At 45.9% G+C, this 19,823-nt stretch overlaps 1 protein-coding gene and 1 long non-coding RNA gene across 6 annotated transcripts in view; both read right to left on the bottom strand.

Moving 5' to 3' along the window:
- The window catches only part of RAPGEF6 (Rap guanine nucleotide exchange factor 6), a 123,403-nt gene extending 103,874 nt beyond the window's left edge, over positions 1 to 19,529 (bottom strand). For 2 of the 5 annotated variants that reach the window (XM_084535467.1, XM_084535468.1), the window contains exon 1: positions 19,069 to 19,527. In XM_084535467.1, the coding sequence (XP_084391593.1) occupies positions 19,069 to 19,137 (69 nt within the window). In that variant the 5' untranslated portion in view covers positions 19,138 to 19,527. Of the gene's footprint in view, positions 1 to 19,068 lie in introns of all 5 variants that reach the window. The other 3 variants (XM_084535469.1, XM_084535470.1, XM_084535471.1) reach the window with 2 other exon arrangements.
- LOC311444365 lies at positions 623 to 3,294 on the bottom strand. The gene is made up of 2 exons (XR_014697848.1): positions 1,664 to 3,294; positions 623 to 1,377 (listed from the first exon to the last, which is right to left on the bottom strand). It is a non-coding gene; the product is annotated as an uncharacterized lncRNA (long non-coding RNA).
- Positions 19,530 to 19,823: the final 294 nt, after the last annotated feature.

The following is a 19,823-nucleotide window of genomic DNA, read 5'->3' as shown; positions in this document are numbered from 1 at the left end:
TTTAGGAAGACAGTCAAAACATCAGCTTCTTAGTTGCCAAGATGCACCTCTAAAAATCAGCCAAAAAGCCTTCAGGAGACTAAAAATCACCTCAGTAGTGTTGGGGAAGTAGCAATCATCTTTAGTTCAGTTAGCAGCATTTTTATTATTATTATTATTTATTTTGTTTTAAGGACAACCAAGATCTGGGCTCTTCCAAACAAGTCCAACAGCACACACACACCAGGTGCAGCTGGGAGCATCACGCCACACCAGCCATACAACAGCCCGTGTGCATTTTTATGAACCCAGGAAACTTGTTGAAACATAGGTTATCAGCATCCTACAGCTAAAGTGATTTACACAGCCTTCTTTGAAGTTTATTCAAGTTAACTCTTAACAGTTTGATGTCTGCCCCCAACAAGGAGGGTATCCCTGCCTCTCCGCCACCTGAGCAGTCTGCATCACGTCCCTGTTTCACCCTTTTCTCTCCCAGTCTTTTCCCTTTAATCCCAGGAGCAGCTTTACAGCAGTTGGGATGGAAGATCCAGAGGAAAGAGGGTGGTCTCCACTACAGAGTTCTGAGCACAAAGTTTTCTGAACAATAAAAAAAAAAAAAAAAAAAACACAGCCAGAGCAACTGTAATTTGCATGAACCACATTTATTCGCTGTAAGGCAGAAGTACAGCTTCCAAGACAAACTCTCCTGCAGCGTTAAGAGTGGGCACTTTGGAATAAGAATAAAATTATTGCATCAAAAGTAAACATAAAAATGAAAACCTGATGCTTTAAATGATGTGACCCCAGCCAGGTGTTCTAGTAACACATGATTACATTAAAACACGAAGCAGGAAATCTGTTCTATTTCTAAGGAAAACAGAGCAAATTGTTCCAAAATGACCTCACTGTTGCAAGTTCTGATAAATCTCACGAAGAGCCATCCTCAGCAGTCACACTGAGCTATCAAGGAGCCAAGGAAGCCATAAATCCCTCCACAACCCCTCCTGCACATTACATGCTTCATGTCACTTGCAAGGGGACACCGGGACCACGCAGCACTGCCGCAGGGCCAGGGCTCAGTGATCCAGTGGATTTCTTCCAGCTCTCATGCCTGATGCTTTGATCAGCAAGTCCCAAACTGACAGCTCTCACACGCAGACCTGTCCCACAGCACGGCACAAAACCCATCCCTCTGTGCCACCGCAGCACGTTCAGCTCCTGCTGCAGGAAGGCACGCTTGGCTCACTTGTGGCTCCTGATGTCCAGTCTGGCCGAGCCACCAGGGCTCCCTGCTCACACAACAGCCTGCTTCTTGAAGCACACGGCATGGCTGATGGGGTGCTGCATCCACACCTCTTCTATATGAAAAGACAGCTGCCAGGATGCTTATTTTACATGCTTCGGAGCAAACAAAAGCATTAGTGTTTTCTGAAGGTGTTACAGATTCATTTGTATCACAGACAACATATTTAAAAAAAATAAATTTCTGCCTTTTAAAGGACAGATAAAGCATCTGGTAGCAGCTGTAAGACATTCCACTGATGTTCAAGAGAAACCCCAGGTACAACAGCTCACAGGGCAGGAGGCTGTGTGGCTGCAAGCTGCCCCAGCCGCCCCGCTGAGCACCAAGTGCCACGGGAAAGGAGGCTGGAAGGAAATTCAGCAGGATCCCAAACATACTCACTATCAGGATATGGATTTTAACACCCTCTGGAACAGCAGCTGAACGTCTCTAAATTAAAATCATTATTTAAAATGCCAACATTTCAGTAAAGCAAACAGAAGTATTTCTTGGAAAAGGGACAGCAAGCTGCAAACAACTGGCTCCCCTCCAGCCTGCTCCCTTTACTTGCGTTAGCGATTCAGCAGGCTCCTTATAGGGAGGGAATGCAGCTTTTATTGGGAATGCTGTCAGCCTCAATAAAGACTCTGTCACCCATAGGGGGGCGTAGCAGAAGAGAGGAAATGTTACTCAGCACGGTTTATGGTTTTCATTGCTTCCCTTCCTGTTACTTCACCGAAGGCTGGAATCTGCGCTGTTTCCTTTATCCTCTGTTTAAGGCCAATTGTAAAAATAGTCCTCCCTCCCAAATTCTTTCCTGGTAATGTAATACTAGAAACCAAAATACAGAAACACGCCGGAGTTGTCCAGCCCACGTTCCAGATATTCAGGGATGGCTATCACAAATGCACCAACTGCAGCAACACGGCTCCGGAGCCCCGTGCCGGGCACAATCCCTCCCCGTCCCCAGCTGTGGGCTGAACAGAAGGAGACGAGATGACCCGGGAAGACTCTGCCTGCTCAGTGGCACAAACTTTTATTAGAAGTCAAGCGAAGTGCAGAAAACAGCAGCTCCAGGGGCCTTCGTTGAGAGCTGGGCTGCATACTTGGAGTTACAGCTCCCTTTAAAGTATCTTATGTAGCTGGAGGCCTTTAAAAAAAATTTAAACACAAACATTGAGGAATTACAAGGGTGAATATGTTGTTTAATCAATAACATGAATGAAAGTGTTACCAGGAGACTTTAACAGTGTTTTTACCACAGTGTTTTGCAGAGAATAACACCATTTAAGTAGCACCACTAAGGAACAGAGCGTAACCACATCGTACAAATTGACGTAAAAAATACCAGAAGATCAGCAACCAAAACTCACTCACAGCAAACTCCTGCATGGTCCTGGGTCACTCTCAGACTGCACCTAAATATCATTTGTATAAAGTAAACTGGCCCAGCCACTTCAGAGCTATACACTATTAATCAGAAAAAAAAAAAAAAAAATAGTATATATTCTGTAAAGAAATGTTCCATACGGGAATAAGAGGTGATGCTTTTCTGGCCTCAATTAGCAGGCTACTGACTACGGGGATTTTTTAGACATCCTCAGTACCCAGCTGAGATGTCAGCCTGGTATCTTCATACAGCAGAAAAATAACGAGGGACCTCATTTCTCTGTTGTAAATCCAGGAAGCACTTCCAGTTGACAGCATCAGTTACCAACATAGCCACAAACAGGAAACTCAAAATCTGGCTTTTGTTTCTCAGACTGTCAGAAATAAAAAAAAAACAAGCCTGAAAATGTTTTTGTTTTTTTTTTCTTCCTGCAAATGTAGCAAGTTTCTCCAAGGGGCTAAAACAGTTTATGTCTTAAACGCATTTCCTTCCAGCATGCACACATGGCTACAGGCGCAGACTTCAGAACTACATTTCACCCCCAGGAATAGAAATATCCTCAATAAAAGTTGAAAAGGCCAGATCTGGTTTGAGAACAGAGGCCCTAGACCCACTATTACAGTTTATTTATAGACTCAAAGTACCTCCATTCAACAACATATTTCCAGGAAAGAAAAAAAAAAAAAAAAAAAAAAAAAAGCAGAGTACTCCTACATGAAAATAAAACAAAAAGTTTCTCTGCTCCCAATAGCTCCCACACCCAACGCAGATAAACACCCTCCACCTAAGGACCCTGGACTGTGTTGATATAAGACTGGTAGAAAGAAAAACACTCGAAGGAATGAGGGAGGGAATTTCTCTTTCATTATTATTTTTACTGCTGTTTCATCACACTGAGTCAGCATTTCTGGAGCCCTGACTTCGCACGAGAAAAAAAACAAACAACTTCCTTTGGATTTTTCAGAGCAAATACCAAAAGGCCCCAAACTGGAGAGACGGGAACATCAAACGCCAGCGCTTCAAAGCCAGCAGCTCGCGGAGCGCTTTGAATATCTGAAGCGCGTTCAGCCCTTATCATGGCTCAGAACAAAAGTACAGTTATGAAAAACTACCTTTAAGAAAAACATTACCATAAAGTTCCCAGACGCTCATTACTTCGGTTTTAATGCATCTTTCAGGTTTGGGTGTTGATACTAGAAAACCGAGAGCAAGCTGCCTTGAGAACAGAGCTCAGAGTTCGATACGATGGGAAGCTTGGGAGATCCAGAAGTAGTCACAATGCTCACATCTACCAAACAGCAGATTTTTCTACCAATTTTATTTATTTTTTTTTTTTGAGTAAGAGCACAAAGACCCTAAGAGCAGCACAAAATCAGCAAGCAAACAAGGAATTCCAGGCTTCAATCAACGCCTCCCTACGTGAGCAGCTAACTACACTTCGGGATCCACAACCTCCCTGCCGGAGGGCAAGCATCTCCCAAATAACAGTGCTTGGGTTAAACCTTTTTTGCCTTAATTCCAAGGACATCAGCTCACCCGGTTCACAAAGACACCCTCTGCTCCTTTAACAGGAAGGGATAAAAAAAAGTTCCAGCACCTAAAATCTCTCCTTTCCTTTTTCTTAAAAGGAAGAAGTCAGGTAGGGACTGTCTGAGCACTGAAACGCCAAGGGGAAAGTTGATTCTCACAAGAAGTTTGGCACAGTAGCCTGGGGAAGATGAAAAAGGGGATAGAGGATGAAATCCAAGGGTCAATTCCATGCTGAGGGTCCCAACAACTCGGGGATACGCCTGCATGCAGCTCGCTCCCTGGAGAATCTGGGCTCGTGCGGCACAGCGCTGCTCCTGGCTCCCTTCCTCCCTGTTGGACGGGACCTCGGCAGCAAACATCACCAGCAAATTCCCATGGCTAAGCTCTGTCCAACAGGTATCTCAAGCACATAGGAAGACTAACGGACAGAACAATATTTTACTGCTGCTCGTCTCCATTGTATTAATCCCAGGGTTTTTATACAAATGGAGAAGAACACGCCGCAGTTTTCACAATGGCACATTTATCATTTTGCAGTGTATCATTTCATATTTCTTTGAGAAAGTAAGCAAAGATCATGTCTGTCAGGAAATTAAGTCTTGCTTAATAAATAACACTGGAGTCAAAACAAGATCTCTTACCAATAGCACAGCTTGAGCCACCCTCCCAGATGAACGGAGATGAATAAAACCCTATGAACTGTCTCAAAACAGTTCTGTGCAACAGTAAAATATTAAATTCGCCACATTGCTTCTGACTAAAATATTCTGTTTTCATTCAGCAGCAGCGATAAGACACCAGCAAGTTGGAAAAAAACAGACTGAGAAGAATATAACTGCAGAATAAAATATCACATGAAAACTGAAACTCTCCTACAACCTTTTTCAATAAAGCCACTGGAGGAATAAGAAAAATGATCAACATCCAGCTCTTTTATTCCCACAATAATACTATGAGGAACAATGTAGGAATTCCTGAAGAGGACAATAGTAAGATGTTTAGCAGCAACTCCTCCTCAGTCCTGGTACAAGGCACACCAGGCAGTGCCCAACACAGCAGTCCAGGAAAGCTGCCGCAGTTCTCAGCAATCTGTCCCTTCAGAAGCTGTAAATTACCTGCATGCAGATCCTTACGATTAAAGTCTAGTACTGCTACAACTGCAGCTTCCTCTCACTTACACAGAGTGCTAACATCCCTGGGTATGTGTCTGCATGTATTGGCACATACACACACACCCCTCACCAAACCAAGGAGTGCAGTCAGTAGCTCTTGGCACCTTTGCCTGTAGAAAAAAAAATCCACCAGACTTCCCCAGCTGCTACACAAGTCACTGCACTCTCAAAACTGGCTCTGAGACACTGCTGCAGGATCTGCTCTTGTGGTTCTCAGCAATGCCGGTGTCAGAAACCACAAAGAAAAGCTTACGGATCCAAACTGAGGTGATAATCACGTATCTACATCAGGTTTGAAGTTTGAAACCAAATGAATACAATTATCTGAGGTACTGGTATCTTCCTGGTAATTACAATTGATCATTTATGCATACAGAATGAGTAGCTATGGAGCTATAATAAACCCACCTCTAGTATCACCTCAAAACCCACCTTTAGATACGCCTCAGTATCTCAACACAGTGCTACAAAGATGCCCCGTTTGCAAAACTGCCATTATTCACTAAAGATTAAGAAATACCCAACACTAGCTTACTTTGAGCACCAAGCAGGTTTCTAAGCAGCAGCACAGTGCATTAGTTTTGGACTCAGACCTTTGACTCATCAGCTCACACTGGAGAAGTTTGGTGCAGGGTGATGAAAAGCAAAGCTGGAAGCAGCAGCTGAGAGATTACGACACGGTGATAACTCAACAGTCATGCTCGTGACAGCAGACAGGGAGAACACACTCTAGCTCCTGCTTTCCCTCTCACCTCCAAACGAAACAGAAGGACCCCGTCCTGCAGTCCAGACATTTTATATACTCAATCCTACTGAAGGTCAGGCACGGTTTTCTTGGGGAGCAGTTCATTACGAGTCCCTTGCTCGAGCAGCTGGCCCACAGCAGCCCTTTCATGCCCACCAGGATGACCAACAAACCCATCACCTGCAGCGCTCCTCTTGGTCACACAAGCACTCATAGCTGCAAAGTGCTTGACTAGAGGAAAAAAAAATGAAATCAAAGCAGCATTACTGGTCACAGCACTAAACGCTGAACTCTATCACCTCCACATCCCACACAGCCACAGCCGGAGCATGTGCGAGACCCAAGCGAGGCAGAGGGGAAGCTTTCAGCTGTTAAGGACATGGTTGTGACCAGCTGTGGTTGTGCAGCACCACAGTGCCTGAGCTGTTTGCTGTAGGTCTGCTGCACTCTGCAATCCCCCTCTAGCCAATGCATACAGGGGAAAAAAAAAAAACAAAACAACACAGCTCTGCTGAGCTGTGAGCTCCACCCATGAGAGCAGCCCCATGGCACAGGAGACAGCCTGCCGGGAGGCTAGCACAGACACGCCAGCTCCGAAATGTTCCCCAGCGATCACAGCAGCTGGACCGTGCCCCTGAACGTCCGTACAGAGATCACCCATCGACTACCAAGGGCCATTGTGCCTTTAATTCAGGTGCACACCTTCCTGAACCAAGGACTCAACGAGGCTTCTAAAAATTCACAGCACAAAGATGCAGAAATCCGAGCAGCCTCCCTCTCCTTGGGCAGTGCTCGCTGACATAATGCTGTCTTGTATAAAGGAAAAAGAAGTTACAGACAGACAGCCAAGTTCCACAAGTGAGGTTTTCTGGGCAGATGGTGTTATGTACTTACACTGTTGCTTCTGTCTCAGAAGCCTTAATTTTATAGGTAGAGCAGTGATCCAAAAACATATCTTTTCCTACAGCTTAAAGCTTTAGCTTGTATGTTTATGCTGTGTTTTTTTTTTTTTTTTTTTAAGTTTTGTTTGTTTGTTTTGTTATTAAGGCTAGAAAAATGCAATTAAAAATCCTGTTTTAGGGCAGCAAGGCACAATGCAATTAATTCACAGGACACCAAAGCACAGGGAAAATTCACATAGAAAAGGTTCAGGTAGCAGGGAGACATAGGAGTGTGTTCTTCCAAAATCCTGATACAGCTGGATGAGGAATAGAGATTTAAAAATAATAATTACTGACCTAAGTCTCAGAGACAAAATAATTATTGGCCAAGTACTTGATATTACAGTGACACATACTACTAAGAAAACACCGAAGTGTGATAATTTAGCTGTCTGAATGTTCCTATCTTGAAAAAAATGCTTCCCTGCAGCTCTTACTTTGTTAATAAGCCCCCTACACCTTACAGCACCTGAAAATTCAGACTCTAAGCTCATACCAAAGCCTTGGCTATGGCAGAGATCTCTCGCATGAGATTGCCCCAGGAATAACTAAACAAATATAGTCAAGATTTCAGAGTACAGTTGAAATGGTGTTTACAGGTCACTGTCATGCTAAAGGGCAAGCCTACTGAGCCCACTCCAGCTCACTCCCGTTGTATTTCCCTATTTCCTCCTCGTGTTAGCCAGCAAACCTGGGCTGCCAAAGGTTCAAATTTAGGAGTGTGGGGCAGATGAGGAGCATCTTTCAGCACCAGACCATCACGTACATCAGTTCAGCAGCCTGAAGGCTCCACCAGCCACCTTGTGAGCCACACGTAGCGTTATGCTATCTACAGATGAGTTTGCTGAAGGAAACGTTACTGCCCAACACAAATGGAAGCAGCGAGTTTACTGGACAGGAGGTCAGTAATCTAACCCAGGGCTGCCAGCTTCCTTCCTACTTCAAATGGGAAACAGGAACAGAAAGTCCTTCTGCAACAAGTTGGAAAAACCACTTCTACTTCGCCAAATCACGGCAGCCTATCGCTAGGCTGGATGATGATGCACAGAACCCTGAAAATAACCCAGTAAATACCATCCCCAGATAACCCACAGTATCGAGCAGCCATGGACAAGCACAGCCCTTTGTGACAAGAGCATAAAAATCCTCCCAGAGTCAACGTTCAGCAGCCAAAGCAATCCCAAGACCTTTTAACTCTAAACACATATTACAAAGGCAGACCTCACTCTCCAGCTCTCGTAAATGCAAATTGTCAAGGTGAAAAGTATCATGACAGCTCTGGAACTCGTTCTTGGTAGAAATCTCACCAAAAAGCCAATTTCTGCGGGCAACACAACACACAATGCAAGAACACTTTCCCTTCAGACCAAAAGGAGCAATGTTTGAGTATTCATCAGCCTTTGGAGAAGTGGATTGTTTAGATGTCAATGCTTTAATAGGGTACAGAAAGATTGTAAAAAAGAGAATCCCTTCACTATGGTGTTTTTTTCCCTATTCTGAGAGAATTTTCTAGACACTCCTGACAAGCTAAAAGATAACTAATAATTAGCAGAGCTTAGGAACCTAGAGAAACCAGATGCAGAACACTAAATAATTTCTGCATGCTTCCCTGAATTAAGGGTATTTCCAGAATACTGTATTGAAATCATCAAAAGGGGAAGAAGGGTGTATCAGTTTCTTTAAACAAAAGGAAAACCCTCTATATTTTAAGCCTGAGGTCATTGGAACAAGAAGACCTCCTCATTTTAGAAAATAGTTTCTCTGGCAACAATAGCATTAGCAAAACACTGTTATGGCAACGACCAGCCCCTTACAAGAAAGGACATCAGCATTCCTGACATCCTTTATAGATCAGTTCTTTAATATACTTCCCAATGAAAACAAATTTTTGCACGTGCTTTAGAGGGTGGGAAGAGAAACCCTGCAGAAACCCTGCAAACTGGAAGTTTACCCAGAGTGTATGGCCCAAGAGAGCATTCAGCTTCTTTGCCATTGACAAGACCACCACGAGTCACCTCTAAATGCCAAGAGACTCGTTTCCACCTGGGCATTACCAGCTCTTTGCACTCTGGGTATGTGAGAACAAACCCACTTGCACACGGTTTAATTAGCTGGCACTATGAGCATCATCTGTGCTGGAAACAGCAGCACCCATAGCTGCTTGGATGACTGCCTGAAGATATTTGGCTCCTCTCCTTCCCGTCCTCAAAAAAAGTGCCTGGGCACAAGTGGGCTAAGCCTGGGCACTTTCACTCCAGCATCCTCCAAGAGCACACATCCAAGTCCTTTAAGACAGATTATCATCATCTTATTCTGTATTTGTGCTACAGACACCCAGATGTCCTTATGAGAATTAGTTTTGTCAAAATCTCTTATATATAAGTATTATGGAAAGGCTCCTCTGTAAAGCCTACACAAAGTAAGTTTTGGTATACTACTTGAAGAGATTGTTTTTAAAAAGATAATTACATTTTTTTATGACGGCTTGCATTTAGTATGGTATTTTAGGGCTTTAATACTGTCTCTACAAGGAATTAAACACCTACACATCTTGACTGCTCGCCCTCCACCCTTTGCATTTTTAGAGAACAAAAGCAGAACAAAAATGTATTTTTCTTCCATTTGGCAACTTCTCTGAATGCCAACAGTACTTGCAGTTCTCTCCCACCTCCTTCCACACCCTTTTCTCGCCCTTCCTTACTATTCTAGCATCTCCAAGGAGTTCCTACTGCAAGGTTAATCATGAGGCACTGGGCTTGTCTTAAAAGACAAAAGCTCAGATTAACAATTTTCTAAAACACACCCTACTCCAAAGTCCGTAAAATTCATTGTTTGAATTCAGATAATACAATAGAAAGTATTTTTATTTTTCTTTTCAGAAAAATGTTACATTACGCATTCAAATTTAAATCCATCACTGACAGCTTTTTGTGGAATTATTACTCTGCAGCTGTAACCAAGTACATGACCCCACAGCATGGGGAAAGATAGGCATTAAAGGAAATAAGTTCGAGAAAGAATTCCAGGACTGCATGATAATTTCTGGTTTCGCTCCCAGAGCTGTCATAGCTGCCATTAGAAATGAAAAACCAGTTTTTCAGGAGCAGTGACTGGAAGCAAGGATAGGAAAAGTAATCTCAGGGCAACGCCACTTCCAGTGCTCCCTGGGAAACCGAGCCACCCTGATGCACTCTAGCTTCATTTGCTCCTTTAGCAATGCTTAAGGTTTGGATCATGTAGAAGTCGTTTTACCTTCTGAAAAGAGCCAAACAGAGCATCCTGCTGGGAATTTACAGGCACCAGGTTAGCTGGTCACCAGCCTGGCCTCAGATCAGCAGCCAGAGCCGTGCCGCTGCCCACTCACCAGCAAAAGAGCCCCATCACCACAAGTCTTCAGACAGCAAAATTCAGAAAGTGGGACCTGTTTTCACCCTCCTACAAGCTCAGTTTACAGCCATCCCATCATCATAGCTTAGAGAAACAGGCCTTGTAATATTTTAATCAATAATGACTTCTGACCTAGCCTGCAAAATCACATCTGTTGAGCCCCCCAATCCCTGCTTGCTGGGAAGACGATCACAAAAGCAAGCTGCTGTCCTCTCTGTTCTTCACAGTCAGGAATTCTGGGATCCAAATTGTCGCTTTGGCCAACAGCTTGAAAAAGATCCACAAATATTCTCTGCGTGAGCTTCCAGCACGCTCCGACAATCACGCAGTGCAAACAGCGAGGTTCTGTTTTACAGTAACCTCCCAGCCACAAAGGCCGTGCTGACAACTACACCGTGAGGCCAGAAAACCCCAGAACCACTGAGAGGGCCTTCCAAAGCCAGCTTCTTGGAACAAAAAATAAACAAAAAGAATCAGAGGGATGTGCATCAGAACAGAGTGTGGAGGGAAGAGGAGTGAAGGACGAGAGGGAAGGCTTAGTGCTCCGCAAGTCGTTTCACAGGAAGAGTGAGAGCTTGATGTATTCTGGAGATACTTAATTAAGTATTCTTACCAACACCCACACCAGTTTCTCAAATTCCTTTAACCAACAACCAGCACTGAACCAACAGGCACAATGCTAATGAAACGGAGCTGAAGTATCTCCCTGCGTTAGGATGGTAACAGAATGTAAGGCTTAAAAAACAAGGCAACAACAACAACAACAAGATCAAATCACATGCGGTATGGGACTTTCAGACAAATCTGTCCCTACAGGTGCCAGACACGGGCACGTTAAGGCTTGACACAAGGCACTCAGGAGCATTGCTGCTAGGCAGAGGCAGGTTTCCGCAGCCGGCCCTGCAGAGCTCGGCAAGGCCCCTGAGGGCCAGAGCATGGCCCAGGCCCACAGCCACCATCCCTCCTCCCACCACACAGTCACACCTGCTGCAAGAGCACCCTAAAAAATAACTTCCTTTAAAATCCTTGCTTTATAGCCATATTCCTGAAAAGGTACCTAAAAGCCATACACAGGGCATGTGATAGGTACCTGTCTGTATGTACGTGGCACAGTTGCACAAAGTCACCGATTACAAAGCCGGAGCGTTTCCCTTCCTGCTTTTGTTGTGGCCGTACATCCTCCAAATGAATCCCAACAAGAAGGAGCACAGGAAGGTGAGGCCATAGCCAGTCATGTTTTTGCATAACTACACACAAGACAAGTAACTGTGTTCTCGTTACACTTGACCAGGACATTCAGACTCCACGATTCCTTCACGTTTGGGACACGAGGGGTGCTGGAAGCCACAAGCCCAGCCGGCAAGGAGCAGTCTGCGCTCTCCGGCCTTACCAACACCACTGCTCAGCCCCGTGGCTCCACCTCAGGCAGAGAGCTGAGCCGAGACACAAGCCAACGCTGGAAGACACCCTTTCACTGGTACCAGGACCACACTCTTACTCAGCAGCTCATTTCCACAAATGGGAGCTGGAAATTACGTCCAGGTGACGAACAAGGACAGCGAAGAGGCTTTTCACCTTGTCATGTGTCACTCCCTGACTCACCGAGCACAAACCCTGAATATTCTGCAAACAATGCCAACACTCATCAGCCATTGTCCGCAGAGTAATTAGGGCGCTGCAATTTGATCTCCCCTTGAACGCACACATGCTCCCTCCAGCAGAACTTCCCATTCCATGCAGGAATTCGCATGAGTCATGGCACACGGGCAGCAGTCGGGAACCCGGCACTCAGCAGCAAACCCAACTGGTTCTGGCTGACCACGGAGCAGGCTGAAACGGGTTGGAAGGAAGCGCCAAGGAGCTGACTTTGGCTAAATAACCCTTCATATTCTGCACGCAAAACCCAAATGCATCGCCCAACACGGAAGCAACATCTGCATCCTTCCACTCTTACCAGGCCAGAGGTGGAGATGCTGTGGATTGGAAAAAGCAGCGGTTACAAACCAGGGAGATCCGTGCACAAGGACAGGGCTCAACAATAGCAAAAGGCTCTGCTCAGCAGGGAAGGGGGCACCACGCAGCCCTTCAACGTACAGGAAGGAAACTCTTTGGAAATCAGCATGACCGCAGTCAGGGCCGATGCGTCACACCACGCCGACAGCCGCGGCACTTCCAGGAGCACACCGACGGCCACAAACCCCACGTAAGCACCCAAGAGCTGAGAACTCCCCGACAGGGCCTCCTGCCAGGTCCCAGCCTCCGACAGGAGGACACAAGAGCATTCCCAGGTTATTCATCACCCAAGGTGGTGCTGATAACAAAGTGTTCAGGTGGATCTACTTTTTCAAGTTTTTATTACAGGTTTACCTTCTTTAGCACTGCACCCAGCCTGAGACATGAAAATAAAAACAGGCAGTTCTGTTCTGGTTAATACTCTTCCCCCACACACACCTTTTAAAGCAATTTTGGTTCATAAAATTGTAAAATTGTTGTGAAAATAACTAATCAAGAACTCACACACCGGCTTCAGGGCAGTTTACAAAGTTTCCATCCGAGTTTATTCCTTTCACTCCTGCCCTAGTATTCTTTACCAGGACAGTTTTCTACACCCTCACCCACATTATGGGTTAATATGGAAACTGACGCTAAACACAAGAAATTCACCACCCAACAAACCTTCCCATTACTTACTCCTTTAATATTAAATTCTTTGAACAAGGGAACTTTGTTGGACAGAGTCTAAATTTAAGCAGCATCTATTCATTAATGCCATAATGACACTTCAGTAAAGCCACTGAATGTACTCAGCCCTAAAACAGAACCCTGAAAACTGATTTATTTGGCTGGAACCTCGAACCTAAATTTGACCCAACTCAACAGGCCTTAACTGTTAAGAAAGCTGGAAGAAATATTTATTTCTGCAAAGCAGTAGTGCAGTTCTGCACAGGTACTGCCGACAGACAGCATCTGCACAGCTCCCAAACAAGGAGCCCTCCTCTGCAAACACCGACGGCACTTAGTCCAAAACTCAGAACAGCATGATTTGTGTCTGAGACAAATAATCAAAAGACTAATATGAGCAACGTTTCAGTCTTGCTGCTGAACAAGCAACAAAAATAAGCTCCAAAAATTGTCAGAAATAAACAAAAACCCTAAGAGACATTCAACCTCTTACAGCTGAGTATTTACACACATTGACATTTGGTTAAAAACTGGTAGATGCTCCAATATTGTACTTTGGTTCACTTGAAACAACAGATGGATTTTATTTAAGTGCAACTAATTTAGGGCTGATTTCAGCTTCAGAAAGTGTGTTGTACTTCAAGTTCCAACTAGCGATAATCTGAATTATTTGGGTATTGAAACATATGCCAGATTGAGAAGCACTTCTGGCCAAGAAGCAGACAAACCAACTGTACGTCCCAAGCGAGGAAAACAACAGAAGAAACACAGAATTCCCCTAATTTTAACTAACACTTTGCTTCCCATTCTGGTGAATTCCGAGGCAGTCCTATGCTCAGCCACAACAGAGTAACAATGCAGGGTTAATTTTAATTATCCACAAGAGAGATTTGTCCTTGCCAGGCCCAGGAAGGGGGACACCACACATCACCTGCACGTCTGACCACTGGCATAGCTGCATCAGCTGGTCTCTGGGAATTTTTGGAATAAAGGGCTGAGAAGGGTCCATCAGAGAGCATCACTCTTGATCAACTCGGATGTCAAGGTGCAACTTCCTAACACACGGAGCTGGTGGCAAAGACCCAGGTCTCTCAAAACTCCGAGGCAGAGTTACCAGGCTATGCAGTCTGCAGGACTGTCAGTGCTGCATTTAGCATGAGCTTAACCGTGTTCGTTCAATGAGCAGCCTGGAAAAAACCCTGCATTTTTGTTCTACTTCCAGCTGAAAGCTACACAGCAAGGAAGTGCAGGAGGAAGAGAGGTTTATTGCCATTTCATTAAAGTAATAAAGAACTTATATAAAGGATATAAAAGAATAAAGGACCTGCTTCGTGAACTAGGAAACTGCACTCTTCTGGTGAGGAAAACTCAGTCTTAAGATCCGTCTGCCGCCAACATGATATCCAGTGTCACCTCTCAGGTATTTGAAGTTCAGAACAGTCTTAAGTGACATAAAACCAAAGAAAAATCTGGTGTCACCTAGGCAGAGCCCGGGGCTGGGGCGAAGCACTCTCGAGTCTCTCTTAAGCTGCAGCTATTCAACAGTTTGGCTGATGAAATAAGTCATTTTTCTGTGTTTGATTTTCTAGTCACACAGAGTGAAAATAAAACTGTATCTGTCACCTTCACAAGGCTGCCTGTAAAGTACTCATAATTATATTACAAGGCTTTATGTTCTTGTAACTGTAAATAATAATTGTTGTCGTATGAGCACAGAAAGGCAATCTGCATGTGGTACGGAACTCGCCAACCAGGAATTTATTAGTAGTTAACTACAGGCATATCCCTATGCGTTCGCAATCTCCTTCCTGACCCAGAGATAACCAATGCATTCATTTTAGAGGTTTCTTCCAACTTCCACAGTCACACGCCAAGAGCACACCAGGTCCCTGCAAGGTAAGTGACAGAGGTAACATAGCACCGGTCAATTCTTGATGCACAGGCTGGGAGTCCCTCTTAAAAATGCACCAAAAACAGAGCCACAGGAAAAAAAGACCCAATATTTTACACTGGGTAACTACTGGGCGTCTTCAGCTTGAGCTCTGAAATTGCTACTTGCATGACAAAGTTTTAGAAAGCACCGACTATAAAAGAATATATCGCTAACAAAAAATGAGAAGGAAAATGTAAGACAGAGGTTAGGTAGTAGAAAATTATGGCAGGAGTCAGGTTCCCATCATTATTCTTTCCCAGTTTTGGAGGCCCACATCCTAACAGTAAGGAATTTTTATTAAATACGAAGCAGCATCTGCAACTTCATTTAATTCAAATCTCTTTTCGGGTTTAAGATAATTGCAAGCATCTAGATTTTGCAGAGAGTCTACAATTCTGATTATGTTAAATGGCTATTCAAAAACAACACTTGTTACATTACAATGCTAAAAGCTCAGTGTGAACTGCAAGAACAATGAATTTTAACAAAGGCTAATCCCATTTCACCTACTGAGTTTACAGAAAATTATTAAAAAGGATGAAAAAACACTTCAAAAATACCAGTTATTTCTGGAAACAAGAAGCAGATGTTCTCCTCTGTTTGGCTCAGCTGTGCTACAGTACAAGAGTGCCTTTGTTACGCTGTCAGCAATAATTTATTTTATTTATTACAACCATTTTATAATGCCCATCAATGTACTATTTGCGCATGATTTAGATCCATGCGGATATATTTCTCTATTTATAAGCCATCAAGAAGCATCACATACACGCTCCAAATAGCAGACTCTGTTATGACACAATTGTGCAAATTAGGTTTTTTCCCTTTCCACTGTATTAATAAAAAGGGAACAGGAAGAGGAGGAGGAGTTAGTATTGCCAAATAAAGTTGAATTAACATTAATCAAGAATTGCTGAAACAGGACATAGTACAAAGTTAGGAAAATACGAAAGCTGTATTTGTATAAAAATAAGCTAACTCTTTGAAGTCCAATAAAAGCAAAGCTTTTTCACCACGGATAGGGAATATTGCCTAGAACAAAGTCATGAAGAACTGAAAGGAGACGACATTGGGAAAAGGTTCCAATACAGATGAAGACAGCACGCTCACAGGAGTTAAAGGGGAAAAAAAAAGGTGCATAAGCATTTGCTATTTTGCCCTATCAGCCTTGGAGACCTTATCTGCTGTAGGCACTAAACCACTCCCCAACAGACTAACATCACAGCCTTTGTATGGATCAGATAAGCAATTCTGGGCCTCAAAAAATTAAACCTTTAATGAGAGAGCACACATGGTGGCAGAAACATTTGTCTTTCCCTCCTACCACTTTGAACAAACAATTTCCTTCTATTAAAATACTCCCAAATTACTAATTTAATATCCCCGCTTGTGACATAAGGAACAGGCACAAAGCTGTACAAGACAAAACTAAAGCCACGGATGGAAGTACACAAATCCCAAACTCCCAGCCTGCAAGATGGGGAAGATCTGCATGTGTAAGTACTCCCACATTTAACACCACACAGACATCAGCATAACCCTGGAAGACAAATGCAGATATTCAAACATTAAACACGATTTTTTTTGTTGAATTTTTTCTTTTTTTTTTTTCCCCCTCTTTTTTTTAAGCGAACAAGTGTCCAACTAGTAAAAAGAGTTTCCTCTATCTGACAGGACAGTGCGTGCTGTAGGATTATTTATTGGGATAATCTGATACCAAAACCAACATCTGGCACAACCCTCACATGTTCTGTGCTTTGAGGCCGAACCCTCGAGACAGACGGGCTGGTGGGCAGCCCCAGCACGCTGTCACAGGCGGCTCTTTGTAACCTCTGAATCACACGTTTCAGAAACGTGGGACTGGCATCCCGGGCAGCCAACCTCCCATGCACACAGCTATCAGCTTGCAAGCAAACACTTTAAAAGACTTTCCACAAGCACAGCCAGCTTGCACCACGCACCTATATGAGTTTACAGCGAGCCAGGGGAGGGCAAAGCTGCTCGAAGATTTCCCAGATTTAGGTAATACCAAAAAAGTTACTAAATAGTGTAACAGAAATGCCATTACATACAGATGTACTGTATTATTCAATGCTAGCTATAACCTCCAGGAGTAGAACAAAATCCTTCCCCAAGAAATTAACAATTAGAGCACACCAAGTATCTGAGCAACAGCTACCAAAGAAAAAAAATCAAGTGTGTACATGTCTAATATGCATAAATTACCCACATTAACAATTAACAAACATCGGAATGTTACCACAACACTGAAAACTTGCCCTAACAGAGATTTTTCCAAACAAAAATATTTATAGCATCAAGAATTAAAATTTTTTACTTAAGCAAGCCATCAAGATAACGCTCCAAAATAAGCAAGTTATTAAAATATTTTAATACCTCCCTGCTTAGCTCCTTAGTGCTTACAGATTAAAACACTTTGTCAAGAAATGGTACTAAAAATCACAGTCGCATCCGTGACCACACCACTCAGCAGCAAAAATTGAGGCGGGTGTTATTTACCTGTATTTTTCCAGAGACTGCCACGCAGCTGATAGTTAGGAAGCACCAGACCACGCTACTAATCAGCGCCGCCCCAACCCTGTAATTTGTAACACCCAGGTGAGCTGCTCCTCTGAACGGCAGGGGCAGAGATGGAGAGGGGGAGCACAGAGGGACTACAAGTGACTGAAACTCATCCCAGACCAGGAGCTTTGGTTCACCATAATGTCTCAATCACGGGTGGGGAATTATTTTTCCCCCCTCCGTATGTACAACAAGGCAGTGGGAGGCCAGGAGCAGCCCCACACAGCTGGATTCAGAGCTGAATTGACGTGGGAGGCGCTGATGATACCTCTCCCAGGGAGGAGGAGGAGGAGGAGGGAGAAGCGAAGTCAGGCTCTGCCTGCACACCATGGGATGCTTCCAGGCAGGAGTCACCGCCTGGCGCAGCCCTGCCAGGCCCGCACGGGCTCTGCGTGCCTCCAGGAGGAAGCGACAGGTCAGGGTGCTCGGCACGACATGAGAAGTAAAATAAAAAAATTTAAAAAAAAAGAAAAATACTGTTGCAATTGCTTCCTCCGCTTCCCTTATCGCCCCGTACCCATCTGCCATCGCACCCAGCAAGGCGGCAGCGGGGTCGGGCAGTGCCCTGTGCCTGTCTGGGGACTCCTAAACACACCAGAAAAAGCTTTCCTTGGGATCAGGGGAGTTTCTAAGTGCACATGGACAGAAAGCACCCCCGAAAAACAGAAGCAATGGGGCTGTAATTACCCGCTCAGCAACAGGCAGCGAGAGCAGGGGCCCCAGCCCTGCCAAGTTTTAAGTACGTGTTTAACTTTAATCACGAGTAGGCTCGCTGCTTAGTGTCTCTAAGTGCCTGCCAAAAAAAAAAAAAAGGGCCAGATTAGCGAGGGAATTAAGATTTTTTAAATCATTTTTAGAGGTGCTATTAGCCAGATTAGCAAGGGGCTTTGATTTTCTTTTTAGGATTTCCCCTCATTGAGATACCTCGGCAAATTCAGACCTGCGCACACCTGGTGTCTGCAGGAACCCACCAAAAAAATAAATCAGCAAGCACCAAGGCGCTGGACACCGCGATATCTGGCACCTCAAAGCTACCTGGCTGCGCAAAACTTATATTTTAAGGCAGTTTTACCCCAAAGAAGGTGATATTTTTGTAGAACTCCACGATGGTCCCTGGAGGGGGAAATCAGGGGTGCCTATTGCAAAAAGGGCATGCAGAGGGGAACGCTGCTGGGCGAGCGGAGCTGAGCAACAGGAAAAAAGGGATCGGGGAAAGAGAGGGCTGATAGGAAGGAGACAGAAAGAGGAGAGGCAGGCGTGGAAGAGCTCCCATCAGTCACACAGGGAGCGGACACCCCAATGCAGGGGGTGCGGGTGGGGTCCCCCCACCCCATGGGGGGTGCCCAGAGGGGGGTCCCACGAGCGGTGCTGGCTGTGTAGGGGCTCTCCCTGCGGTACCAAGGGTTTGCAGCCCCCTCCCCACCCCGGAGGGCTCGGGGCTCACCTCCGCCGTCCTCTCCGCCGGCTTCTTGCGCAGCGCCTGCTTGGCCCGGGGCTCCACGGCCGCGCTCATCGCGGAGCGGAGCGGAGCTGGGGGTGGGCGGGGGGGGGGGGGAGGCCGCGCTGCTCCCGGCTGCTCCCGGCTCAGCAGCGGGGCTCGGGGCAGGTGCCCCCGGCTCCTGCTCCCTTCACCGCCGCCTCCGTTTTCGCTCTCCGCCGGCCGCCGCCGCCCATCGCGCGGCCCCCGCGGCGGCCGGGCCGTGCCGAGCCGAGCCGCGAGCGCGGCAACTTCCCGGCCCGAGCGGGACTCCCCGCGCCTTCACGCCCCGCGGACACCCGCCCGCGCACAAAGCCACGCGGGCGGGCGGGGAAGTTGGAGCCGCCGAGATGCGGCTTTCCTCCGCCGCCCGGCCCCGCTTTGCGGCTCGGCTCGGCCCCGCCGCTCCCCCTCCTCGCGTTTCTGCCCGTTCTGCCCCTCCTGTCCCTTCCGCCGCCCCGGTTTCCCACCCCCCGCCCAAACGGGGAAAAAACGCGAGAGCGGGCCCTTTAACCAAAGCAATCAGCAGGGAGGCCGAGGGGCGGGGCTTGTGGGAGCCCCTCCCCTCCCTCTCGCCCCGCCCTTCCCTGCCGCGGGGCGGGGCGGGGCGGGGAGCGGCGCGGAGGGAAGGCTCGCGAGGGTTGGGAGGGGCGCGGCGCATGCGCGGGGTGGTGCCGGGGGGTTCCCGCCCAGCGGGGGCTGAGGGGGCTGAGGGGGTCCGG

This window comes from Aythya ferina (genome assembly GCF_964211825.1).
Source record: "Aythya ferina genome assembly, chromosome: 14".
NCBI classification, from domain to species: domain Eukaryota; kingdom Metazoa; phylum Chordata; class Aves; order Anseriformes; family Anatidae; genus Aythya; species Aythya ferina.
Note: the sequence above shows the minus strand (reverse complement) of the source record. Positions and strands in the feature narration are given on the sequence as shown.